The sequence below is a fragment of the Tenrec ecaudatus genome, chromosome 1 (genome assembly GCF_050624435.1).
Source record: "Tenrec ecaudatus isolate mTenEca1 chromosome 1, mTenEca1.hap1, whole genome shotgun sequence".
NCBI classification, from domain to species: Eukaryota; Metazoa; Chordata; class Mammalia; order Afrosoricida; family Tenrecidae; genus Tenrec; species Tenrec ecaudatus.
In genome coordinates, this window is record NC_134530.1 from 21,947,333 (window position 1) to 21,969,774 (window position 22,442).

Consider the following 22,442-nt stretch of genomic DNA (forward strand, 5'->3'; position numbering starts at 1 on the left):
TGAGCCAGGACAGGTCAGTGCGGTCCAGGGCTGGTCCAGAGGAGCCCGCAGGGCGCAGTTTGTGGTGATGAGGTCCTGGAGGTTGTCCGGATTGTCTCAAGCAGCCTCCCGGTCCACCACAGAGATTTCCAGAGCTCTTTCCGATTGCGACTGCCTCTTCTCTGCATTCCCTAGACAACGTCACGCACACCCCACCCCGACCCGCGAGCCTCTTTTCCCGCGCTCTCCTCAGCGCCTACTGAGGCTGCGCAGGCCGTCAGGGCGGGCCCCGGAGCTGCCGACGCGTACGCCCTCTGCTGGCACCTAACGGTCTCCCTCTGCGCATGCGTACACGCACCCGCCACCGGCCCCGCCCCCCGGGCTGCCGGCGCGCGAGGCCGTTGGCGACACTTCCCGCCCTCCCCGTCCCATAAAGGGCTGAGGCGGGGCCGCCCCAGAGTTTGGAAGAAGCGAGAGCACGGCACGCCACGCCCCCGCCCTCGTCCTCATTTGAAGCCCCTCGGCTCTGCGCCGTCAGCCAATCGCAGCTCTCCCGGTCGGGAGCACTGGCCAATGGGCGGCACGCTCGTGCCGCTTCCGCCTCCGTGCCCGCTAGCCCCTTCCCTGGTCTCCGCGCTCTGGGCGGGGCGCGGGGGCGGGCGTCGGCCGCGATGACGCGCTGCGGGCCGGCAGCCAATGGGGGGTGGGCTCGGTGCTGATGGACGGGACGGGCGTCCAGTGGCGAGGCGGTGGCTGCACTTCCCGTCGGGGAGAGAGTGTAATATGGCGAAGACCTACGATTACCTGTTCAAGCTGCTGCTGATCGGGGACTCGGGGGTGGGGAAGACCTGTGTCCTGTTCCGCTTCTCTGAGGACGCCTTCAACTCCACCTTCATCTCCACCATAGGTAGCGTGGCCGGGGGGGCGGCCGGGGACGCGGGAGGCCCGAGCCGGGTGCTCCCCTGAAGGGCCGAGGCTGAGGGAGCGGCCGGGACAGATGAGCTGAGGGGGTCTCGGTGGGTCGAGGGAACACTCGTGGTGACAAACAGCCACCTCCACCGCCGTGCGGGGATTCCCGGATCTTAAGAGCAGTCGGGGGGGGGGGAGGGTACCAGGTGCCCATTTTGCAGATGAGGAAACTGAGGCCCGACCCTTAGCCCGCTCGTCCGGGCGTGTTCACCCCTGGCTGGAGTCCCCGCGCCCCTCTTCGAGTTCTGCCACTGCAGCAGCGCTCCGGGCGGTCTTGGCGGGTCCCCGCCTGACAGAAGTGGAACTGGGTACCGATCGTTAGCCTAGGGAGAAAGGGCTGGGCCAGCTGACTCACGGAGCGTTTGCTCTCAGGTGTACTTTGCGCGTTTCCCCCTCCCAGCTGCCCGCCGGATTAGGTTCTGTTGAGATTCCCGTTTCCCAGGTGAGGAATTGGAGGCTCCGGGGCGGGAGAGCCTCCCCGAGGTCACACGATGGGTGTGCAGGTGGCCAGGATGGGATTTAAACTCAAAATCTCAGCCATCCCAGAGCTCGAGCCTGCAGGGCAGACAGACCGGCCCAGGGGACGCCTCTAGCTCTTAACCTTGGAGAGCTCCAGGGTGGATCTGCTCCTGGGGTGACCCTTCCTGCGAAGGATTGGTGATAGGGAACCAGAGGGCTTTCCTGCTTTGCATCCCCCCTCATGGGTGACAGCAGTGGTCAGTGGCAGCTGCCTGCCCCGAGGCCTGTCACTCAGAGGAAATGCCAGATGCAAACCTCCACCAGACACCGAGATCGGCCCCTGCTGCACACTTCCCTATTAAGAGGCCCAGACCACAGTTTGTACTTTGTGCAGAGCAGCGTTTCCTGCAGAGCCAGCCCATATGGGTGGTTGCACAGAATCGGCCTGTGGCATCTCGGTTCTGACAGCCACCAAAGTGGAATGGACCTCGCCACAGAAATCATCGCTGCCCACATTCAAAGGTCCTGCGTGGATCAGGTGGTATGGCTCTGCCTAGGAGCGGGTGAGCAGGGAAGAGTTGCCAAACCCAGGTGTTGTTAGCTTCCCTCAGGGGGACCCTCCGCACCTCGGACAGAGACACTGCCATTCTCGTGGTCAGTTGTGCATTGGACCCTGGGGGGATCCATGGGGCCTTCATCGGCTGGTTTCTCAGAAGCAGTTCACCAGACCTTTCTTCCTCGTCTGTCTTAGTTTAGAAGCTCTGCTGAAATGTGCTCAGTATCCTAGCCACACGCAAGCCTGCACTGACATTTGGGTGGTGGCTGGGCATGAGGTGCATTGGTCAGGATTCTAACCCACGTCTCCCATATGTAAGGTGAGGACTCTGCCACCGAACCGCCACTCTCCCCGCCAAACGCAGGAGCTCATTCTAAATGGAGAAAGCCTAGGGGATGAGTTTTGCACACCTACCTCTCCCCCCACCCCCTGCCCAGGGCTTGTACTTCTGTAAAATCCTCAGGCGCCAGGTGTAAGATAGAATTAGACTCAGAGCCACGAGACTTGGTTTCCCATTGCTGTTTGCCCTTGAACAAGCCACATGACCTCTCTGAGCCATTTCTTGGTGTGAGGGGCAGTGCCCACCTCAGCCAGTGCCCTGGTGGCCAAGGACCAGAATTATATGGTGCCTGTAGAGTCGCTGTGAATTAGAATCAAGTTAACAGCCATGAGTTGTTGTTGAGAAGGGGTGACTGGCTCCCAAAGGCCATCTAGAGGAAGCAGAATGGCTCCTGCAGAGATGGTGCTCTACCCTTGGGGACAGGTGTGTCTGAGTCCTCCCTCACTCCAAGGTCAAACCTGGGGATCACCAGAGGCACCTCCCCACCTTTAACCCGGAAGTGACTTTAACTGCTGGCAGCACTGTGGCTTGATCTCAACCCAGACCTCAGTTCTGCAGCCTCAAAACCTTCCCAGTACCCATGAGCAGAGGTGAGCGCCACTTCAGAGGGAGAGGAGGAGGGGAGAGGTGGGAGGGGGCAGGAGCATTGGACCCAGGAGCCCTCCCCTCTGTCATGTTCCCTTCATGTTTGCTGGTGTTAGCAGGCCTCCCAGTGACCCTGTCTATGTGCAGGGAGACAACTGCTCCATTTGCTTTCCAAATCTTTCTGTGGTATATCGCCAGGCCTTTCTTCCGAGGTGCCCCTGGATGGGCTCAGCCTACCACCCTTTCAGCTAGTAGGCAAGCACTTTGCCACTTTGGCCACACAGGTCGCCTTCTAGGAAAATGTAATTCAGTGGGACCTTGAAGTTATGGCCTCGTAATCCTAACGGATACAGCCTCATAAAGTTTGCACTTCCTAACTAAACAGGATGTGTTCATAAAACCCAGGAGAAGAGTGCTGGCTCAGGGCTCTCTCGACTGAGCAAGGCTCCTTTCTTTCCTGGACACCCATCTGTCTGCCTCCGGAGGTGGAATCAGCTCTGGGCCTGAAGCCGAGCTGACTGCCGAGGGATCCGTGTTGGCAGCAGCTGCTCCTTTGGGTTCTCTTTATGGATCGGCAATTGAATGCCTGTTCATTTTCTGCCCGGGTGACATTGTGCCAAGCCACACTATCACTTTCCATGTGCTCCAGCCATCGATCAGGGAACCATGGCCCTGTGGCTCCTGGAGTGGATTCTCGGCTGGCTAGTTTGGCCTCCCACCCCCCTTTGGAGGCCAGTCCCTCTTTCAGTGAGGTAGAGGGTATGTACAGAAGGGCTTTCTACACCTACCAAAGGGCACCACTCTTCTGGTCCCTGGTGCTTGTCTCTCTTTGATCCTGCCCGTTTCACAGAGGCCTCTGAGGACCAGGCATCTGCCCCAGTGCTGCTGGGAAGAAGTGATGGGTATATCTCCAGGCAGGGCCAGGGGCTGTGTACAGAACTGAGCAGGTGGCTTCTAGCCCCCAACCCTCAAAATACCAAACCCAAGTCATTCCTGACTTGTGGCGACCCCGGTGTGGCTGAGTAGAACTACTCCACAGGATTGGCTGTCATCTTCCCAGAAGCAGCTCTGCTCGCCAGGCCTTTCTTGCACAGCACCTTTGGGTAGGTTCCAGCCACTGATATTTAGGCTAGCCACTGAGCACAAGCCATCCGCACCACCCAGGGGCCGCCGCCTCCTGCCCCTGCCACTTTCCGCCCAGACTTTCCAAGTGTCCGTGCTAGGAGGGAGGACAGACAGGCCTGAAGCCCTGATAGAAATGGCAATGGGGTGCGGGTTCCCAGACACAAAAGTTCACACAGTGTCTGAGCCCAACGACATGACAGTTCCAGAACAGGCAATGCCAGAAGCGGGAAGGAGGCTTCTGGTCCACTAGGTTCGAAAGGGAGTGAGGAGTGAGCGCTAACAGGCACCGTTCTTCTTCCGAGCACTGAGAACATTCTGGAACTAGATAAAGGTGGGGCCTTCACATATGGTGAATGGACAAAACCACTGAACTCTGCTCTTTTAAGTGGTGTCTTGTGTGGTACGTGAGTGTATCTCAGTAAAATGGTTCCAGAAAACAACAAACCCCCCAAGTAGGGGCTGCCCTCCACCCTAGAGTAAAATGCAAACTGCTGCCCTTTGCTCCCACAACTGCCTGTCCCTCAGCTCTCCTGGATAAAGCTTCTGCCTGCCTGCCTGGCTCCTCCTTTTCCCAGAAAGTTCTTCCCTTCCACAGCCACCTGGCTCCCTCCCCTCAGTTTCCTTTGTGCCACCTCATTGGGGAAGCCTGTCCTGAGTAGCTTCATTCTCTACCCAACCAAACTTTTAGGGTCCCTGGGTGGTGCTAACCCCAAGGTTGGCAGCTAGAACTAGAGGCCACGTGTAAGAAAGGCCCGGCAACCTGCTTCTGAGCAGTTCTACTCCAACACACGGTCACCATCTGTCGGAATCCACGTGTCAGTAACTGGTCACCTTGCTTGTTCCCCTCAGTGTACGTGTAACCTCCTGACATTTTATGTCTTTTTGCTGGCTCTATGGACCTAATAGTGGGGCTTGCCAATCAAATGGTGTGTGATTGGGAAAGGGTCCAGTCTAGCCACTGACCCCCTGGCTTGTTCTGAAGGTCTCTGTGGGGAGCAAGCCAAGGGGGCATGGAAGCATCAGGAGGCTGTGCTGGCGGGAGGGAGCTGGGCCTAGTGCCCGGGGCAGAGCCGAGATCTGAGCAGGGTCTTGGGTAAGTCTATGCTTTGCGCGCGCGGCGGGGGGGCGGGGGCATAAGGAGGGGTATACATAGAGAAGGAGCACTGTGCAGAGATCGAGGCCAGAGAGGTGAGCTGGAGAGGAGGGCTGTGCCCTGTCCACTCAGCAGCACCCTCTCTGACCCAGCTTGGAGAAGCTGGCAGTGATGTGCCCTTTCCCTTTTTTTTTTCTCCTTCTAGGAATTGACTTTAAAATTAGAACCATAGAACTCGATGGCAAAAGAATCAAACTGCAGATCTGGTAAGCTCCAGGGTTCTCTGGCAGCCCCCTCTGGGCCCTGGGACCATGGCCTTGATCTTCAGAAGCCCCTCAACTCCCACACCCTGCCCCAGGAGCAGTGCTCTGCCTGCCTCTGCGGTCTGGATTCGGGGTCCGGGCCTTTTGCACACAACTGTCCCATCCCCATTGGCTCAGGGTCCATGCTGATGAGCCAGGGCTGCAGGGGCTACTCTGCTCCCCTTGAGCCAGGGTGTGGGCCCCAACCTCCACCCCTACCCCACCCCCATACAGGCAGAGATGCCAACAAAAAGTCCCACAAGTGAGTGAGCGAATGGAGAGGGACTTTCTTCCTCTGAGTTTTGGCAGCTGGGGGTGCAGGGCCCAGCTTTGTCTCCGTCCACCTCGAGGAGCTGCCGGGCGGGCTTTACCATCATTTGACGCAGAGAGGGTGGCTCCCACGGTGTCTGCCTCCCCCTGTGAGTCTGTGTGTGCAACATCACCCAGAAGGGGTGAGGCTTGATCTGACTTCCTTCACAAAACAAGTGGAGAGCCTGCTTCCAAACGCAGCTTCCCTGGGGGGGCCTCCTGCTTGTGGCCGCTCGGTGTCCGAGGACACCCGGGCTCCCCAGGGTTTTCACTGGCTGGTCTTTCAGGAGTCGATCTCCAGGCCTTTCTTCCAATGCACCTGTGGATGGGCTGACTCAGCCGCTGAGCACTTAACCATCTGCATCATGGAGGGGCTCCCAAGCAGGTTCATAGTCTCGGGTGCAGAGGGTAAGAGTTGAGCCCATTTTTTAGCTCATCACCAGCAGCAGGCCCCAACCGGTTTTAAGGTCACCAGACGTCCCACTTTTGGCGGGACAGTCCCGATTTTTAACAATTTATCCAGCATCCCACAGCATTTTTGAAAAGCCCCGAGTTTTGGAAAGAATGCACGACAAGCTAGGGTACACGGTTTTCGGCTGCCATGTGGCTATTTCACCAGGATATGAGTTTTATCAATGGTGTCCCACTTTACCAATGTTAAAATCTGGTCACCTTAAGTTAGCTCCCTCCCATCCCTGGCTCCCACTGAGAGAGGATTGGTGTAGCATCCTCTGTTTTCCTGGGGAAGACCAGCACACACTTCCTAGCAGGCTGACCCAAGACCCAAAACTGAAAGTCAGTTGAGTCCAGGCCTGGTGCCGAGCCGTGGTTCCATGCCTCAGACCTGGGGCCTTCACAGCAGGAGGGCAGGCTGAGTCTCAGAGTCTGCCTCCCGGACTCCAGATGGTCAGAGGTAGGGGAGTCAGGCCTTGCACCCACACACCCTGTGTGGCGCCCTGCTGGGAGCAGCATGACAAGAAATGATGGCACAGTTCCGGCAAGTGCCAGAGCTCAGAGTGGCGCACCCACCACTCTCAGAACGCTTTCCCCTGGACTCCTGGTACCATTCTGCAAAGGCTGACCTCAGATCCCAGATCTGGACAAAGGCTGATGCCCTACCTGCCCCACCGGCCTCAGCATCCTGTCATTTTCCCACCAATGTGGACATTTAGCCCCTCTGGACAGTCCTCTGCCTCCCAACACCTGGTTCCCCAGCCACCTTTGTGTCCAAGCCCAAAGGGACACTGTCCCAGTCGGGAGCTCCCCTTGCTTCCGTTTCTTTCTTATCTTACTCCGGTTTCTAGGAAGGCTCCATGTGGGGGCCGGAGCAGACAAGTGTGCTCTCTCACCGCCCAGGGAGACTGGGCTGGAGGTCTGCATCCTAGGCCCTGGCTCTGGTCTTTCAGCTTCCACTCCTGGGCGGCCTTCATGCAGCCTGCCATCTCTCCCGCCAACTCTGCTGCTGTGCCTGGCTGGCTTCACCTTTTTATGTCTCCAAAGGAGCCCTGGTGGCATGGTGGTGACTTTTTGGGGTGCTAACCTCAGGGTCAGCAGTTCGAAACCACCAGCCTCACCATGAGAAATAGGCTTTCCACTCCCATAAAAAGTTAGTCTCAGAACCCCTGTCCTGTAGGCTCCCTATGAGTGGGAATCAATGGCAATGAGTTGGGCGGGGGGTGGGGGGGTGAGTTTGTGTCTCAAAAGAGATTGACCCTTCACTCACCGTATCTGTTGAACATAGCACAGACCGCAGGTCCCAATGGGATGATAACCACAGGCAGAGGGGCAGATTGACCACCCCTGTGGGGGGAGACACTGTTTAGTTCATGGCCCCACTTCTGCTCTCACAAGTCTGGCAGAGTGTTCATATAACTCCATGTGAAGCAGAAAAGCCCCTGCTCCTCAACTATCTGGAGAAAAAACAACGGGACCGACAGTTCTGGCGGGGGTTTGGGGTGGGGGGTAAGGAAGTAGTGTTAACAAACACAGGGACAAGGGAACAACATGGGACCCAAAATGGTAGTGAGGGGGGACTGGCAGGCCTGGTAGGGAATGATCAAGGGTAAGGTTGCGTAGAGAAGAGGTATAGCTGTACCCAGGTGGGGACGGAGCATGGTAGTGGGGCAGGAGGAAAGTCAAGGGAGATGGAGTCAAGGGGCATTTATGGAGGTCTAGACAAAGACATGTACATGCAAATATATATATGAGGATGGGAAATAGATCTATGTGTCTATATTTATAGGTTTAGTGTTAAGGTGGCGGAAGGACCTTGGGCCTCTACTCAAGCACTCCCTCAATGCATGAATACTTTCTTTTATTAAATTGGCACTCTACGATGCTCACCCTCCCGACACAACTGCTGAAGCCAAAGCTGGTGAATAAGTAAATGTGGTGAAGAAAGCTGATGGTGCCCGGCTGTCAAAAGAGATAATGTCTGGGGTCTTAAAGGCTTGAAGATAAACAAGCGGCCATCTAGCTCAGAAGCAACAAAGCCCACGTGGAAGAACACACCAGCCTGTGTGATCGCGTGGTCCCGAAGGGATCAGTTATCAGGCATCAAAGAACAAAAAATCATATCATTGGCTGCACACCTCCATGATACAATCGCCGAAGACAAACGGGTACATAAGCAAATGTGGCAAAGAAAGCTGATGGTGCCCAGCTATCAAAAGAGATAGTCTTGGGTCTTAAAGGCCTAAAGGTGAACAAGCGGCCATCTAGCTCAGAAGCAATAAAACCCACATGGAAGAAGCACACCAGCCTGTGCGATTACAAGGTGCCAAAGGGACCAGGTATAAGGCATCATGCAAATATATATATACCATAATGAATGAAGGGGAAGTGCAGAGTGGAGACCCAAGACCCATTTGTCAGCCACTGGAGATCCCCTCATAGAGGGTTTTAGGAGAGGAGATGGGTCAGTCAGGGTGCGATGTAGTACCGATGAAGAACACAGCTTTCCCTCAGATCCTGGATGCTTCTTCCCCACAACTACCATGATCTGAATTCTACCTTGCAGGACTGGATAGAGCAGAGTTTGTACACTGGTGCAGATAGGAGCTGGAGGCACAGGGAATCCAGGGTGGACAATACTTTCAGGACCAGGGGTGTGAGGGGTGATGCTGGGAGAGTGGAGGGTGAGTGGGTTGGAAAGGGGGAACTGATTACAAGGATCCACATATGACCTCCTCCCTGGGAGATGGATGGCAGAGAAGGGGGGGGGGACTCCAGATCGGGCAAGATATGACAAAATAACAATCTATAAATTATCAAGGGCTCATGAGGGAGGGGCCAGCGGGGAGGGAGGGGGGAAAAAAGAGGACCTGATGCAAAGGGCTTAAGTGGAGAGCAAATGCTTTGGAAATGATTAGGGCAAAGAATGTATGGATGTGCTTTATACAATTGATGTATGTATATGTATGGATTGTGATAAGAGTTGTATGAGCCCCTAATGTTTTAAAAAAAAAAAGCCCCTGCTCCTCGAGGGCCAGTGAGCAGGACCAGGAGAAAGGGAATTTTTAGAGCTTCTGAAGCCACCTGTTAGTGGTAGCTCCAAGTCAAGTGAGACCTTTGCACACAGGCTAGGCATGTGGTGGGAGGGGTGGCACCTCCCTTGCTGCTGGTGGCCATGTCACTCCAGTGTCTGCTGCCTTCTCTACATGGCCTTTTCCTGTGTGTCTTTCTCTCCCTTTCCTTCTAATGTGCCACACCACCCCCCATGACCTCATGTCAACCTAACAGCTTCCATGTGAAAAGACCCCGTCTCCAGTAGCCTTGACCACTCCTGAAATGGGGGACATGGACGTTTTGGCGGGGAGACACTTTAACTCATCACAATTAGCTAGGGCTCCCTTGTGCCTCTGAAACTCTGGGAAGGGAAAAACTCATGGGTTAGACTGGGGTGGGGCCTCTACCACATGTTCAGTGTGCCCATCCTAACCAGTCTCATCATCATCCTCCCCGAGAGCAGGGAGGGGCCTCCTCCCTGCTCTCACACCACCCCACTTTCTCCTGTAGGGACACAGCCGGTCAGGAGCGGTTCCGGACGATCACCACTGCCTACTACCGGGGCGCCATGGTATGCATGGGGGAAGGTGGTCAACGTTGGGGCCCTGCCTTCTGGGCAGCATACCCTCTAGGGGTGGGTACTTGGTCAAGCCCCTCTGAACAAGAGTATCATGCATTTCCCGCCCCCCACTTCTGGATAGCTCCTCAGCCACAAATGCAGTGAGTCGTAGGGGTGAAGTCAAAGCCGCCGTCTCTAGGGACACAGGGCGGGACCCAAAAGCCGGTTCTTCCAGGTACTGCACAGCATTCGCTTGGCCCGAGTCAGGCTGTGAATTTGGGACCTGCACCTTGGGGTCCTCCAGGAGCCAACACGCCCGGGTGGGTGGTGGTAAGCTGCTCGCCTGGGCCCGAGGCATGTGACGCGCGTGGTAGGAAGACATGTTCGCTCACCCCTGAAGTATTCATTGGGCTCCTTCTCTGGGTCAGGCCTGGACTAGACCAGTGGTGGCCGGGAGCAGGATGGGGCTGCAGGCCCCAACGGGTTGGGAACAAGAGTGATGTCTCCTTGTTCAGGAACAGAATAGGCCATGGGGACGGGGGGCAGCTCCACATTTCCTTAGCAATCCCATGGCTTGATCGCCAAGGTCCTTGTTCCCTCTAGACTGGGCATGGTGAAGACGGCCCTGCTGGCTCAGAAGCACAATGGGTAGGGTACAGGGGCAGGGCAAAACAGTGCGCAGGGCCCTCGGTATTGGAGGGCCACATTCTGCTGTCTCGGCCAGTGGGACCTATCTCTCTCTGGGCTGGCGTGGGTGCAGGGCCCAAGTCTTTGCCCACCTCCTTCAGTGTGTCATGGCTGTAGCCCACCTCTCTCCCACAAAGGCGGCCTTCCCAATTTACAGACAGCCTGAGGCTTGAATGTACCCAAGGGGTAAAAGGTGAGGCTGGTTCTCAACCTGCTGTCTGTCCGTCTGTCCCCGGCACCTACGATGTCCACCTCCACCAGGTCCAGGCCAGCCTGGATAGAACCTCCCCCCGGCCTGTGCTGTGGCGCCAAGGATCCCTGGGCTAGTTGCCATCAGGGTTGACCCAACCACCACCCCGGAGACCCCAGGCACAACAGAGCAATTCACGGCCTGATCCTGCGCCTTCCCCTGGCTGGGTGTAGCCTGGACCCTTGTGGCATGGGCTTTCGTTGGTGGGTTTTTGGAAGCCAGTCACTAGGCACTTTTCCTAGTTGGTCTGAGTCTGGAAGCTCAGCTGAGGCCTGTTCTGCATCCAGCCAGGCTGCAGACCTGCCCTGGCAGATGGTGGCAATGTGTGTGAGGTGCACTGGCCGGGGCTTGAACCCAGGCCTCCCTAAAGAAGGTGAGAAGGCTGCCCCTGCCTTCTGTCTGGCCTCCTGCACCTGCGCTTGCTGGTTTGTCCAGAAGCCCCAGCCCCAAGTGGCTGTTTGCATGGGAGTGGATGGACATGAACGGCTCCAGGCCCCCACCCCCTCCTGGGTTCTCAGGAGCCACGCTGGCAGCTAATGGAGGATGTTCTGGCCTTGTTCCCATCCGGCTTCACATAGACGCTTAGGAATCCGAGGTGTGGGAAGTCCTGGATGTCATTTCCAAAAAGGTGGTGGTAGACCGTAGTCAGGTTACAAATAAACATGGGCCTATCCCCGAGACCTGTGTCAGCAACTTGTTTCTCAGACGATGATTGCCAGGCCTTTCTTCCAAGGAACCTCACCTCTGGATGGGTTCGATCCTCCACCTTTCCGTGAAAGCAGCAGAGTCCATGGACCATTTGCCCCGCCCAGAAACTTCCACCCAAGTTCCTGTCCCAGAGTCCTGGCCTGTGCCCCTGCCCCCAGTGATAGATAAACATCGGGTGCTTGGGGCTTTGGGATCAGGGCTGGTCTCAAGCAAGAGGCGGAGGCCCCTTGATGAACGTATCCTCCTGGTCTTTCTCCGCCTAGCCCGGCTCTGACCTTTTGATCTCAGCATGGGGGGGACTCAGACAGCATGTATGGGGTCCTGCCTTGGGCATGGGCAGTGCCGATGGATGCTTGCCTTCACAGAATCAGGCCTGCCCCCATCTTACCCCAACCGTGGGTAAGTCATACCCACGTAGCAGCAGTTACCGTGTGCCCCTAGCTGTGTTCTGCAAACACTGGTGGGATCAGGGGGGCCCTCTGGGTCTCCTGGATGCCGCCCAGGGCCCCAGGGCAGAGCAGAGTGGAGGGACGGCAAAGGTGGGCTGGCTGAGGATCCTAGGACCCAAGGCTTCACTGCAGAGGAGGCCGATGACTCCTGAGTAAGGGCTGGCTCTTCGGCCTGGACTCAACTTTGAGTCAGTTTCCCCCAGCCCAGGGTGGCCTGCCCTCCTGCAGGACAGGAGAGGCAGTGTGTGCTGACCTATCTACCCCAAACTCTGCCCACAGGAGGTACCCAACGTCTCCTTCTCTGTCATGGACCCTGGGATCTGGGGGTAGATGCCCACACATCTGTTGGGGAATTGCTGGGACTTAGAGCCACTGGAAGACACTGACTTTGGGGTCTGGTTGTACCACTTATTCCCCCATCTGCCTGTGGATGGACCTAAACACCCCCATACTTAAGACCCTCGTCTGCAGAAGGGGCTGGCAAGGTTTGTTAGCCAGGGCTTGTTAGTACAGGTGCCTAGCACCTGGGAGGGCGTTTAGCTGGGGGGTGACGGGGCTCTTCCAGTGGGGCCAGGCTGGAGGCTTCAAACCGAGCAAGGTAGTGTGCAAAGGAAGCAGATCGCCAGTGCACAGGGAGGAACTGTGGGGGCCTCGTGTCAGCTGAAAAGGGGACCTGGTTGTGGCCTGTCATGCAGGAACATTTCTGTCCCCTCACACAGGGCATCATGCTGGTCTACGACATCACCAACGAGAAGTCTTTTGACAACATCCGGAACTGGATCCGGAACATTGAGGAGGTGAGGCAGGCTGGCTGAGCCCTTGTGCCAGAGCTCTGGGTTCACGGAGACTCTTAAGTGGTTCCCGCAGGACCGGCCCCTGGGCCCCATGCTGACTCGGACAAGCCTGGGTAGCGGCTGTGCATCTAGGCCCACCCCATGGCTCTGAGCATCCACATACCCACCAAGGCCATTGGGTTTGGCCAGTCCCTCAGTTAGGGGAAGAGGCTGGAGAGGGAAGGTTCTAGAGCCACCGTGATCCTTTGGTGGGTGTGGTGTAAAGGCATGTCAGGTTGTACTTTGAGCTGCAGCAAGGTAGGTGTGGGCTTCTCTGCGGCAGCTGCATCCTAGAGATCAGACCTTGAACTCTGGGAGGAGGAGGCCAGCTCTGCTTTCCGTTCTTGCACCCCAAGATCATGCGCTGGCTGGCTCCCCTCACAGTGTTCATGACTAAGCAGGTGTGGGAAGCAGCCAGAAAACGTCACCCCGCCCCCCCACCCCCAGGAGCCATGAGAAAGGTCTGTCACTGCTGGCTGAGACTCACCAACCCTCAGTGTGATGTGGGGGTGTAGCCTAGCTTGACCCACTGGTCTGCTTGGGATGGGAGGCCTCTGGGCATCAGGAAGTCAGGGGTGCGGCCTCTGGCAAAAGGGATGATGAGGAGGCTGCTGGAGCAGCTGAATCTGCCTTGGAGCTCCCCATAAACCAGGCCCCACCCAGAGCCCGGGGCCCCAGCAGAGAGCGTTCCCACACGTGCCTGCTGAGGTGGGTGGCAGAGGCCTGTGGCCTCGACCCTGGCTTGTCTAGAAGAGGCCAGGATATCCATCCCGTTTGTTCTCTCCGTCTGCCTCCCGAGCTCCAGCCTGCCGCCTCACACCTTTCCATCTGCCCCCTCCCCCAGCATGCCTCTGCCGACGTCGAAAAGATGATCCTAGGGAATAAGTGTGACGTGAACGACAAGAGACAGGTCTCCAAGGAGCGAGGAGAGAAGGTGGGCCTGGCTGCCGCCGGGGTGATATCATGTCAGGGCTCCCTCACCATTGTTCCTGGGGCGTCAGAGAGTTTATCACCCACATAACATGTGGAGGGAGGGTCAGATGCTGGCACCCTGCCAGGCTGCAGGCTAGAACATGTTCCTTGGGTGCTGGCCCCTTCCTGGGCCCCCAAAAGCCCCAGGACCTCCTTTCCCAGCCCCTACCTCTGCTGGCCTCGGAGCCGCTAAGCTAGGCTTACCCCCACCCCCTGCTGCCCCCGCTCCTGGGAGAGGGGGCCAAGCCTGGTGGGAGAGTGGGGTGGGTAGTGGTGGCGGGTGGATGTACGTGCATGGTATGTGGTGTGTGTGTGTATCATTCCTCCCTCTGCCCCCCTACAGCTGGCCCTGGACTACGGGATCAAGTTCATGGAGACCAGCGCCAAGGCCAACATCAACGTGGAGAATGTAAGTCCCACCACCAGGTGTCCGTCCTGTGTCTCCCTTACCCCTGAGAGGCACGCCCCAAGCAGTACCTGCATGCCAGGCCCTGACCTGGCCCCGTGAGAATTGTCCCCTGTCCCAACAACAGGTTTTGTAATCAGGGAAACTGAGGCTTGGAGAGGCCCCACTCGCTGGGTTCCCAGGCCCTGACTCAGACTCGAGATGCCACCACGGGACCATGTGGATAGTTCCACACTCCCAAGCAGAATCAGTGTACTCACACTCATCATTCCTGCCCCCATCCCTTCCAGTGTCCTCTGCTCCTACTCCCCATTGCCTGACAGGATGTTACCCCACAGAGCCCAGCCCCAGTATCCCCAGGAGGTCGCCCCAGCCCCTATCCTAAAGCATCCCACACCATGAGCCATGGTGGAGCGTGCTGCATCCTGCAGTCCTCTACTGGGTTCTGCCTCCTGCCAGCCAGGACTCCCTCACTGGGCTCATTTTTTCTCCCATGACTGGGTGACAAGTTGAGAGTGGGCTGAGCAGACAGCTAGTATGTGAACCGTATGAGGCAGGACATAGGGACCAGGTCAGGCCAGCTCAGGTTGCTCCCTGTGAGATGAACCTCTCCCCGCCCTGCCTGTGCCTCTGTGCCTCCCCCTTTGTAGCTGGCACTGCCTCGGGCGTCTCTCGATCTGTCTGTCTCTGCCTGTGCGGCCTCCAGGGGCCCCGAGTGGACAGGCATAGGCAGGCCCTTGAAGCATAGGACTGGCTCCTCCTCCCGTGGTAGCCATTTTGCCACGGGTTCCCTCAACAAGGCATCTGTCTCTGGGAGGCTGGGTCTTCTCCCATCAGTCTGAAGAACCCCCACTCAGGCTTAGGCTGAGTGGAGGATCCCCCCCAGACCGGCTGTTTCACGCCCCCACACAGGGCCCCGTGTGGCACAGTAGAGCTCTGTTCCGTAAGGTGTTCGGTGACTGGTTTTGGAGGACAGATTATCAGACCTTTCTTCCACGGCGCTGCTGGGTGGGTGTGAGGCTCTAACCTTTCAGCTGGCAGCCCAGCGGGTTTGCCTTTGGCACTGCCCCGGGCTCACAGCCTGACTCCTCCACAGGCCTTCTTCACACTCGCCAGAGACATCAAAGCAAAAATGGACAAAAAATTGGTAAGTCTGTGCTCTCCCAAACCCACGTGTCCTTGGCCTAGGACAGGATGCATTGCCAGGCCCAGCCAGCCCCCGAGGATGCGCTTCAGGAGAAGGGAAGGGCTTGCAGGTGCAGATTGGAGCATCTCCCACTCGCCAGCTCCCTCCCTGGACAGTCATCAGTGCCAGGTCACCCAGACAGATAGGGAAGTACTCAGACCTTTCCGTTTCTCCTTGAGAAGGGTACCCGGGCACAACCATGCCAAGAGGAAGGAGAAGGGCCACCAGATCACCCAGGTGGGCTTGGCCCCAGCTCCTCATGGGACTCGCACCCTGGGTGGTCTGCGTCTCACACCCATGTCGCCATCCTCCAGGCGGCAGAATCATCCTTTGATCTAGTTTGTGCTGTCGGTGTTGTAACTGAGAAACCGCTGTTGCGAACGGAGTCCCTGATGTTTTCTTCTAAGGTTGTAGATCAAGAGGGTCCATCTGGAGTGAATTTCCATATTAGGAGAAACGAATCCCCACACAACAGCTTTATGACCCCAACTGTGAGCTCAGGATCCATTCCAGCTTCGTTCTTTGACGTGTGAAACACAGTTATCTCAGCCGTTTGTTAAAGAGACTCCCTTTCCATGAAGGGTTAGAGCGCCTGGTATCACTACATGGATCGCAGAGGTATGGGTCTGTCTCCGGCCCTGGGTGCTAGTCCATTGGTCTGGATCTAATGACCTGCCACTTGGAGGCTGCTCTGGCTGCTGCACCTGTTAAACCAGGACGTGCGTGCGTGCGTGCGTGTGTGTGTGTGTGTGTGTGTGTCCCCAACTTTTCCATTCTGCCATGAAGACTGTAGGGATTTTGACGGGGATTGCATGGAATTTATAGAAAAGGGAGAGACAAAAGACTTTTTTTATTTAGTGTCAAATTTGGATGGGAAAATAAAATGATCCTTAGGTGATTTTTCCTTAAGACTTAGCATGGCAAAGGGCACTGGTGCCCTTATTGTTGAAGACACGCCTCGTTGGTCCAGCCTCCCGTCTAACAGATGCACAGCCCTGCCCTGTGGCTGCTCAGGGACAAGTCGTCGTACACGTGGCCGCTGGCGCAGCACTGACCGATGTCTGCTTTTCCCTGATCGCGGGGTTGCCGCCCCCTTGCTGTGGCCCTGTCTCCCTCACCCCAACCTGCAGCCCAGCGTCTCGCCGACCACCGCTTGCAAGGCCTTTCTGCCTCCCTGCCTCCACCCTTTCCAGTTTAACATCTTCTCCCCAGACAGTGCAGCGACATTGATCATCTTTGAGCCGTGCATCCGTTCTCGCTGTCCTTTTTCAACTTACTCACCGCCTGTGACGGGAACGTACTGCTCTCCCAAGCAGAAACCCCCTTCTCCCTTCAGCCCCGCCCAGTAAGCAAGCTCCGCTCTGGCAGGGTTGGGTTTCTAGGTGTCTGCTCACGTGTTGTACATGAAATGACGCTGTTTTTCTTCTTCTGCAACGGACTTACTTCACGCTGCGTGATAGGGCATGCACCAGACTTGATTTCTCTGTGTGGCTGTGTAATTGTGCGTGTGGACCACTCTGGGTTTCTCCATCATCATGGGCGGTCCCCTGGGCTGTCTCCACCTTGAGGCTGCCCTGAACGCTGGCGTGCAGGCTCCTGTGGGCGTCCCTGCCTTCTCTTCTGGGTAGACACGTGGGATGGGGATGGCTGGGTCACCGGTTAGGAGCCCTGGTGGCAATATGGGTTGCTCACCTCGGGGTTGGCGGTTCAAACCCACCAGCTGCTCCTAAAAAGATGTAAAGCCTAGAAACCCTCTATCTGCTCACTGAGTCAGAATGGCAGTGTGTTTGCTTTGGGTTACGGTAGTTTCTGAGGAACCACCAAACTGCTGCCACGGTGGTTGGACCGTTTTAGGTTCCTGCGCGCACGCGTGTGTGTGTGCGTGTGTGTGTGTGTTGGGGGGGCGGGTCCCAGTTTGTCCACAACCTCACCAACACCTGTGGTGTTCCTTTTTATTTTCCCCCTCTATTGCCAATCTGATGGGTGTGTCCGTGTAGTCTCACATCTCCTTTAATGACTCCTTGGTGCCCTCGAGGAAAGGGGCTGTCTCCGAGACCCACAGGGGCAGTTCTGCTCTGCCCCCCCCTTCCCCCGCCCCCGCCTCAAAGGCAGCGGATTGTGTGTTTGTTTGCTTGTTTGCGTTTCAACAATTAACGCAAAGGAGCCCTGGTGACCGACCCAGCAGCCACTCCCTGAGAGGAAGACGGGCTTGCTGCCCCCGAAAAAGAACTACAGCCTGGGAACCTGATACAGGATCCCACTGAGTCGGAACTGACTCAGGGGCCGTGGGTAGTGGCGAGTGAAAGATGCTTTGGTGGCACTGCGGGCTAAGCGCTGGGCCGCTAGCCACAAAATCAGCTATTCTTCCAAGAGAAAGATGGGATGACTGCTCTCATAGAGCATGTGTGGTCCCTGTGAGTCAGAGTGGGTGGGAGGGTGGCGGGTTTGGGTGGATGACTAAGGAGTTGGAGCATCGTCTCCATGTCAATGTCTCTGCAGTACAGCGCTTGTTCCAGTCCATTACTGTGTTTTGATTGGATTGCTCGTCTCTGGTGTTAAGTTGTATTACTAGGTTCTCGCGTGTTTCCATTGAGCCCACCTGAGTCATCCAGGATTCTTTCCCCACCTCAGATCCATGGCTTCACCCCATCCCCAGAGACCCTTTTGTCATGTCAGGCTCCAGGGGCAAGGATGTCAGCATCTCGGGACTGGTGGTCTACCCTCCACACCCCTGGGCCTTCCTGCATCTCTGCTGCTTCGCATCGTGGCATCTCGAGACGTTGTCATCAAAACACACCTTCTATATCCTCCTCCCTCCCTCCCTGGGAGGCACCCCTGACTCAGATGACTGTGTAGTTCCCATCCCACCCCTACCCACAACCAAGCGGAGCTCTCAAGACAGCCTCATCTGCTTCCATGTACCCAGGGCCCAGAAAAGCATCCGGCATTGGCATTGGCATTGATGGTGCTCCGAAGTGACATACGGCCAGTTCCCCAAATGTGGAGAGAATTCACATCTCCTCTGCCCCCTCCTCCCTCGCCCTGGCAGCAGCAGGCCCTCTGCTGGTTCTCGCTGCCCCCGTGGCTCTGTTATTGCGCTAGCACGGCCATCTCCTTCATGCACAGCTTTCGTTTATTGTATAAGAGAGTCTCACCATCCTCTAACTTCTGTGTTCCAGGCTTTGATTGACCAGTGGATATTCATTTGCTGTTGGGGGTCGGGGTGGCGGGAGGTACCTCATGATTAGTCACGGATTAAAACTTGCGTATGCATAGCAGGTTCCATCATTTCCATGCCCCCTTCCACCACTCCCCACCCCCCACTTCCTGAGGTTTGCTGCCAGGACAGAGCTGCGTATCCCCTATTCATCGTATATGTTTCAGTGTAGCCTGGCTGTTGTGGAAAACAAGGCACTGCAACTGAATTGCTGGCAAACTCCCAGGTTTGCTTTAAAGAACCAGAGGCAAGAAGCCCAGTTGAGTTCTTTATCCCACAGCATCCGATCATTACTTGTTGAATACTTAAGGTTCTCCCAAAGCACTGAGAAGGAGTTAGAGAAAGGATGGAAAGCCTCTTTTAGGGTGAGGCAGGAAGAGACGGAAGCTTAGCTCCCCAGGTCTCTAAGAGACTGCTCACACTGACGCCCTGAATGTCAAACTCAGAACCTGGCGTGTCCCCTAGAAGCAGTGGGGGGGAGGGGGGTACAGACAGATCTGCAGTGGGGAGGGAGTTGTCCAGGTCAGATGGTAGGTCCAGCCTCACTCCCGCAGCCATGAGGAAGGTGAGTTCGTTGGAGAAGTGGTGAGTCACAGGGACCGGGCCATTTCCATGTAGGTCGCAGCAGGACTTCTCAACTAGGTCTCTCTCCCCTGTACAAAGCCGGTGTGCTGCTCTCTGACCACCTGCTGTGGGCAAGAAAGGAGGAAGGGCTCAGGTGAATGGAGGTGGGCTGTACAGGATCAAAAGAGTGGGACGGGGACCACCTGGTTATGAGAAGGACTGGTAGGAGGAGGTGGGTGTGTAGGAGATGGAAATAACTTGTGGGTCTGAAAAGCTGCCGCGTTGTCATGTGACAAGTGTGTGTGAGGGCTCAATTCCTTGATTCAAAGGGATGGATCGGTGGATGGTTGGAAAGAGGCTTGGATGGGGCCGGGGTAGAACTGACGATTGGACAGAGTTGGAAAGGGATGAGTGGAGGACTGCCTGGAGGGGGTGGCTGGAGGTGGCTCCATTACATGGCTGGAAGGGGACTGGTGGTGGATGACAGGAGAGAGGGCACTGGTGAGTGGAAGGGAAGGGGATGTGTCCGTGGGTGAATGGGAGGAGATGGAAACCAGAAGGCAAGTAGGAAGGAACTGATGGATGGATGCTTGATTGAAAGGGAATGGATGGATGGTTGGAAGAGGACGTATTGGAAGGGGACACATGGAGAGGTGGTGGAGTGGGAGGGGAGGGGCTTGTGGTCCATGGAGAGGAGAATAGTTGGAAGAGGGTGGACAGATGGGTGGCTGGCTGGCTTGTTGGATACTTGGTCAGCCATAACTTCAGAGGACCTCTTGTGATTTTAGGAAGGTAACAGCCCCCAGGGGAGCAGCCAGGGAGTCAAGATCACACCCGACCAGCAGAAGAGAAGCAGCTTCTTCCGATGTGTTCTTCTGTGAGGAACGCCGCCTTACTTGAGCTCTGCTCAGCCCAGCTGACTGTGCCTGTTCCGAGCCAGCCCCTCGCTCGGCTGGGGCCTCCCCCTCTCCCACGCCCGCCCAGGCCAAGGCCATGGGCCCAGGGCCCCCAGAACGAAATCGAGAAATTGTTTATTTTAGTAACTGCCTGGTCTCTCTCAGCTCTGGAGATGGAGTAAGTTAGGAGTGCGCTATTTTCCGGTGATGTCTACAGAGCGGGCCTGCGCGCCAGGTTACCAGGAAGAACGGGACCGCGGCCAGGCCTCCAGCCGCCAGCCCTTGGTCCTGCTGCAGCTCGGCTGGTGGCCCCCTGGCCAGCGAGGGCCCCCGCCTGGGCTCTTCCAGGTGCCTTCCACCACCGCCCAAGCAGGGCGATGGCGCTCCGGGCCCAGGACACAGCCACCCAGATACCCCAGCTCCCGCTGTCTCCGCCCTCGTTTCGGAGAAGTGACAGAGCTGTCCCTGCCCCACACCCTCTTTTTTTACTGTCAAACCAAAGGGAAGCACAAATTACAGGAAGCCCAAGCAGAGCGCCAGGAGGAAAGAAGCCAGGGCGGGTCTCCTGCCTGTGGCCCCAGCGAGACCCCAGGGCACCGCTGCTGCCCCTGCTGAAGGGATGCTCTCAGTGGTGACCGCAAGCCACGGTGACAGCAGCCCACTCAGCCCCCAGGACCAGGACACCACTGTCAGCACCACAATGACCCCACCCCGCTTCACCCTTCGCCCTGATGTCACTCTGCCAGATTCTCCGGGCCATGAGGGGACCCGTCTCCAATCCCAGCAGCAGAGTCAGAAGACTGGGCCACCTGCTTCCTGGGCCGGGTGTCCGGCGGAGACACACACATTCCACGTGGTCAGGCTGCTGCACAGCCGCCCTGCGGCATTGAGTGGGCCTTGCCAGCTTCTCTGTGGGCAGCTCCCTAGAGACTGCAGGACTGGGACCAGGTGGCCAGTCAGGCGTCACCAGGGCACATACCTTTCCCATTTCTCTCACCCCTCCTTCCCCCAGCTACTGTCAGTCCAAGCCATTGGTGTAATAATTCCTTCATTTGGGGATTAAAACCCAATGAACCAGCAATAGTTTGTTCCCTGGAATCGTTAACATGCTCTGTTTACATCCGTCAATGCACTTAAGGAAAACCACCCAATGAATTAAAGCTCATTTTAAAGTTTGTGCCACTTCCTGTCCATTCGTGGCCTTGAGGAGTGGGCTCTGTTGGGGCATGGTGGGGGGTGGGGCGCCCAGGGACATCCTTGCTGAGAACACAACCCAGCTCGGACCCTCCACTGCTGGGGGTTTGCAGGGCACTGCTTTTGTGGAAGAGGGCTTGGCACGTTCTCAGAAAGCTGACTAGAGTAGGTCGTTCCCGTGGGAACTTAGCAATTCCACTTGCAGTGGGGTGTGCCCAGACAAACCTCACGCAGGAGCTCAGGCACCTTCACGCCAGGGTCATTACAGACTCCATCACTAGAGCCAAACGGTAGAAATAGCCTCAATGCCTAACAGCCAATGAATGGACAGACACGGGTCCTTCCAGACCGTGGGACAGCACTCAGCCAGGGGTGGACCTGGAAGACCATGTGCTGAGTCCAGTTTAATCACAGAAGGATAAGTCATTTCTATCCCATTAACAGGAAGTCAGTCGAGATCAAGGTGTGTTTGGGGTTGCCAGGGACAGGCAGGAGGCTGAGCTGCTAGTCGAGTGATGGGCCACGTGCTCTGAGCAGTGTGCCGTCACCAAACTGCATGCGACAATTGTTAAAGTGAGGCATGTTACCCCTCCCCCCCGAGAAATTTAGAGGACAGCACTGCAGCTCGGGAAGAGGGACATGTCTGATCAGAGCACACGGGAGCAAATGAAGGGGGAGGAAGAGAGTGGAGAACATCCTGGCCCACCAGGCCTGGAGGACGATATCCCCACTCTGAGCAGCCAATGCACAGTGGACCATATGGCTGGCCCCACTGAGACACAATGTCCCTCGCTGACCCATGGCCCTACGAGGGACAACATGGCCTGGTCCCACCACACCAAAGCAAAACACTAAGGGCATGTGGCAGAGTAGTGGTGGGCGCAGATCAGGGAGCTCCCAAGGGAATGCAAAGGATAGTTTGGGGCCAGAACGTGGCACCCCATCAGACCCAACTGGAGGACACTGCAAGAGGTCAACAAACAGATCTTTAACTATTTACAGATTTTTCTTTAAAAATTTTTAAAAATCTATTTCCTTATTTTTTGTCATTGGTTTTTTAGTTTTGTTTCCTTTGCTCGCTTTGTTTTGTGCATGTTATCTCTGCAGGTCTATCTAGATGAGATAGGCTGGATGAACAGCCTGGAGGAAATAACAAGGGGACCGATGATTCCTGGGGGGACATGGGAGACAGGAAGGGCGTGAAAGGAGGTGGTGTTGACCAACCCAGGGACAAGGGAACAAGTGATCCAAAGTCAGTGGCAAGGGGGGTGTGAGAGGCCTGGTAGGGATTGATCAA

General features: G+C 56.6%; 1 protein-coding gene across 1 annotated transcript; it reads left to right on the plus strand.

The window, feature by feature from the left end:
- The first annotated feature begins 725 nt into the window (after window positions 1–725).
- RAB8A (RAB8A, member RAS oncogene family) lies at window positions 726–21,133 on the plus strand. The gene is made up of 8 exons (XM_075548483.1): window positions 726–886; window positions 5,312–5,372; window positions 9,735–9,795; window positions 12,597–12,674; window positions 13,555–13,644; window positions 14,026–14,091; window positions 15,185–15,235; window positions 19,844–21,133. The coding sequence occupies exons 1-8, from the start codon at window positions 763–765 to the stop codon at window positions 19,934–19,936; spliced, it is 624 nt and encodes a 207-aa protein (XP_075404598.1). The 5' UTR covers window positions 726–762; the 3' UTR covers window positions 19,937–21,133.
- The last annotated feature ends 1,309 nt before the right edge of the window (window positions 21,134–22,442 follow it).

Bases quoted from the DNA above. Each gene is read 5' to 3' on its own strand.
- RAB8A (XM_075548483.1), top strand. From the start codon at position 763: ATGGCGAAGACCTACGATTACCTGTTCAAGCTGCTGCTGATCGGGGAC. The intron at 887-5,311 runs GTAGCGTGGCCG...TTCTCCTTCTAG, and splicing joins CACCTTCATCTCCACCATAG to GAATTGACTTTAAAATTAGA. The intron at 13,645-14,025 runs GTGGGCCTGGCT...GCCCCCCTACAG, and splicing joins CCAAGGAGCGAGGAGAGAAG to CTGGCCCTGGACTACGGGAT.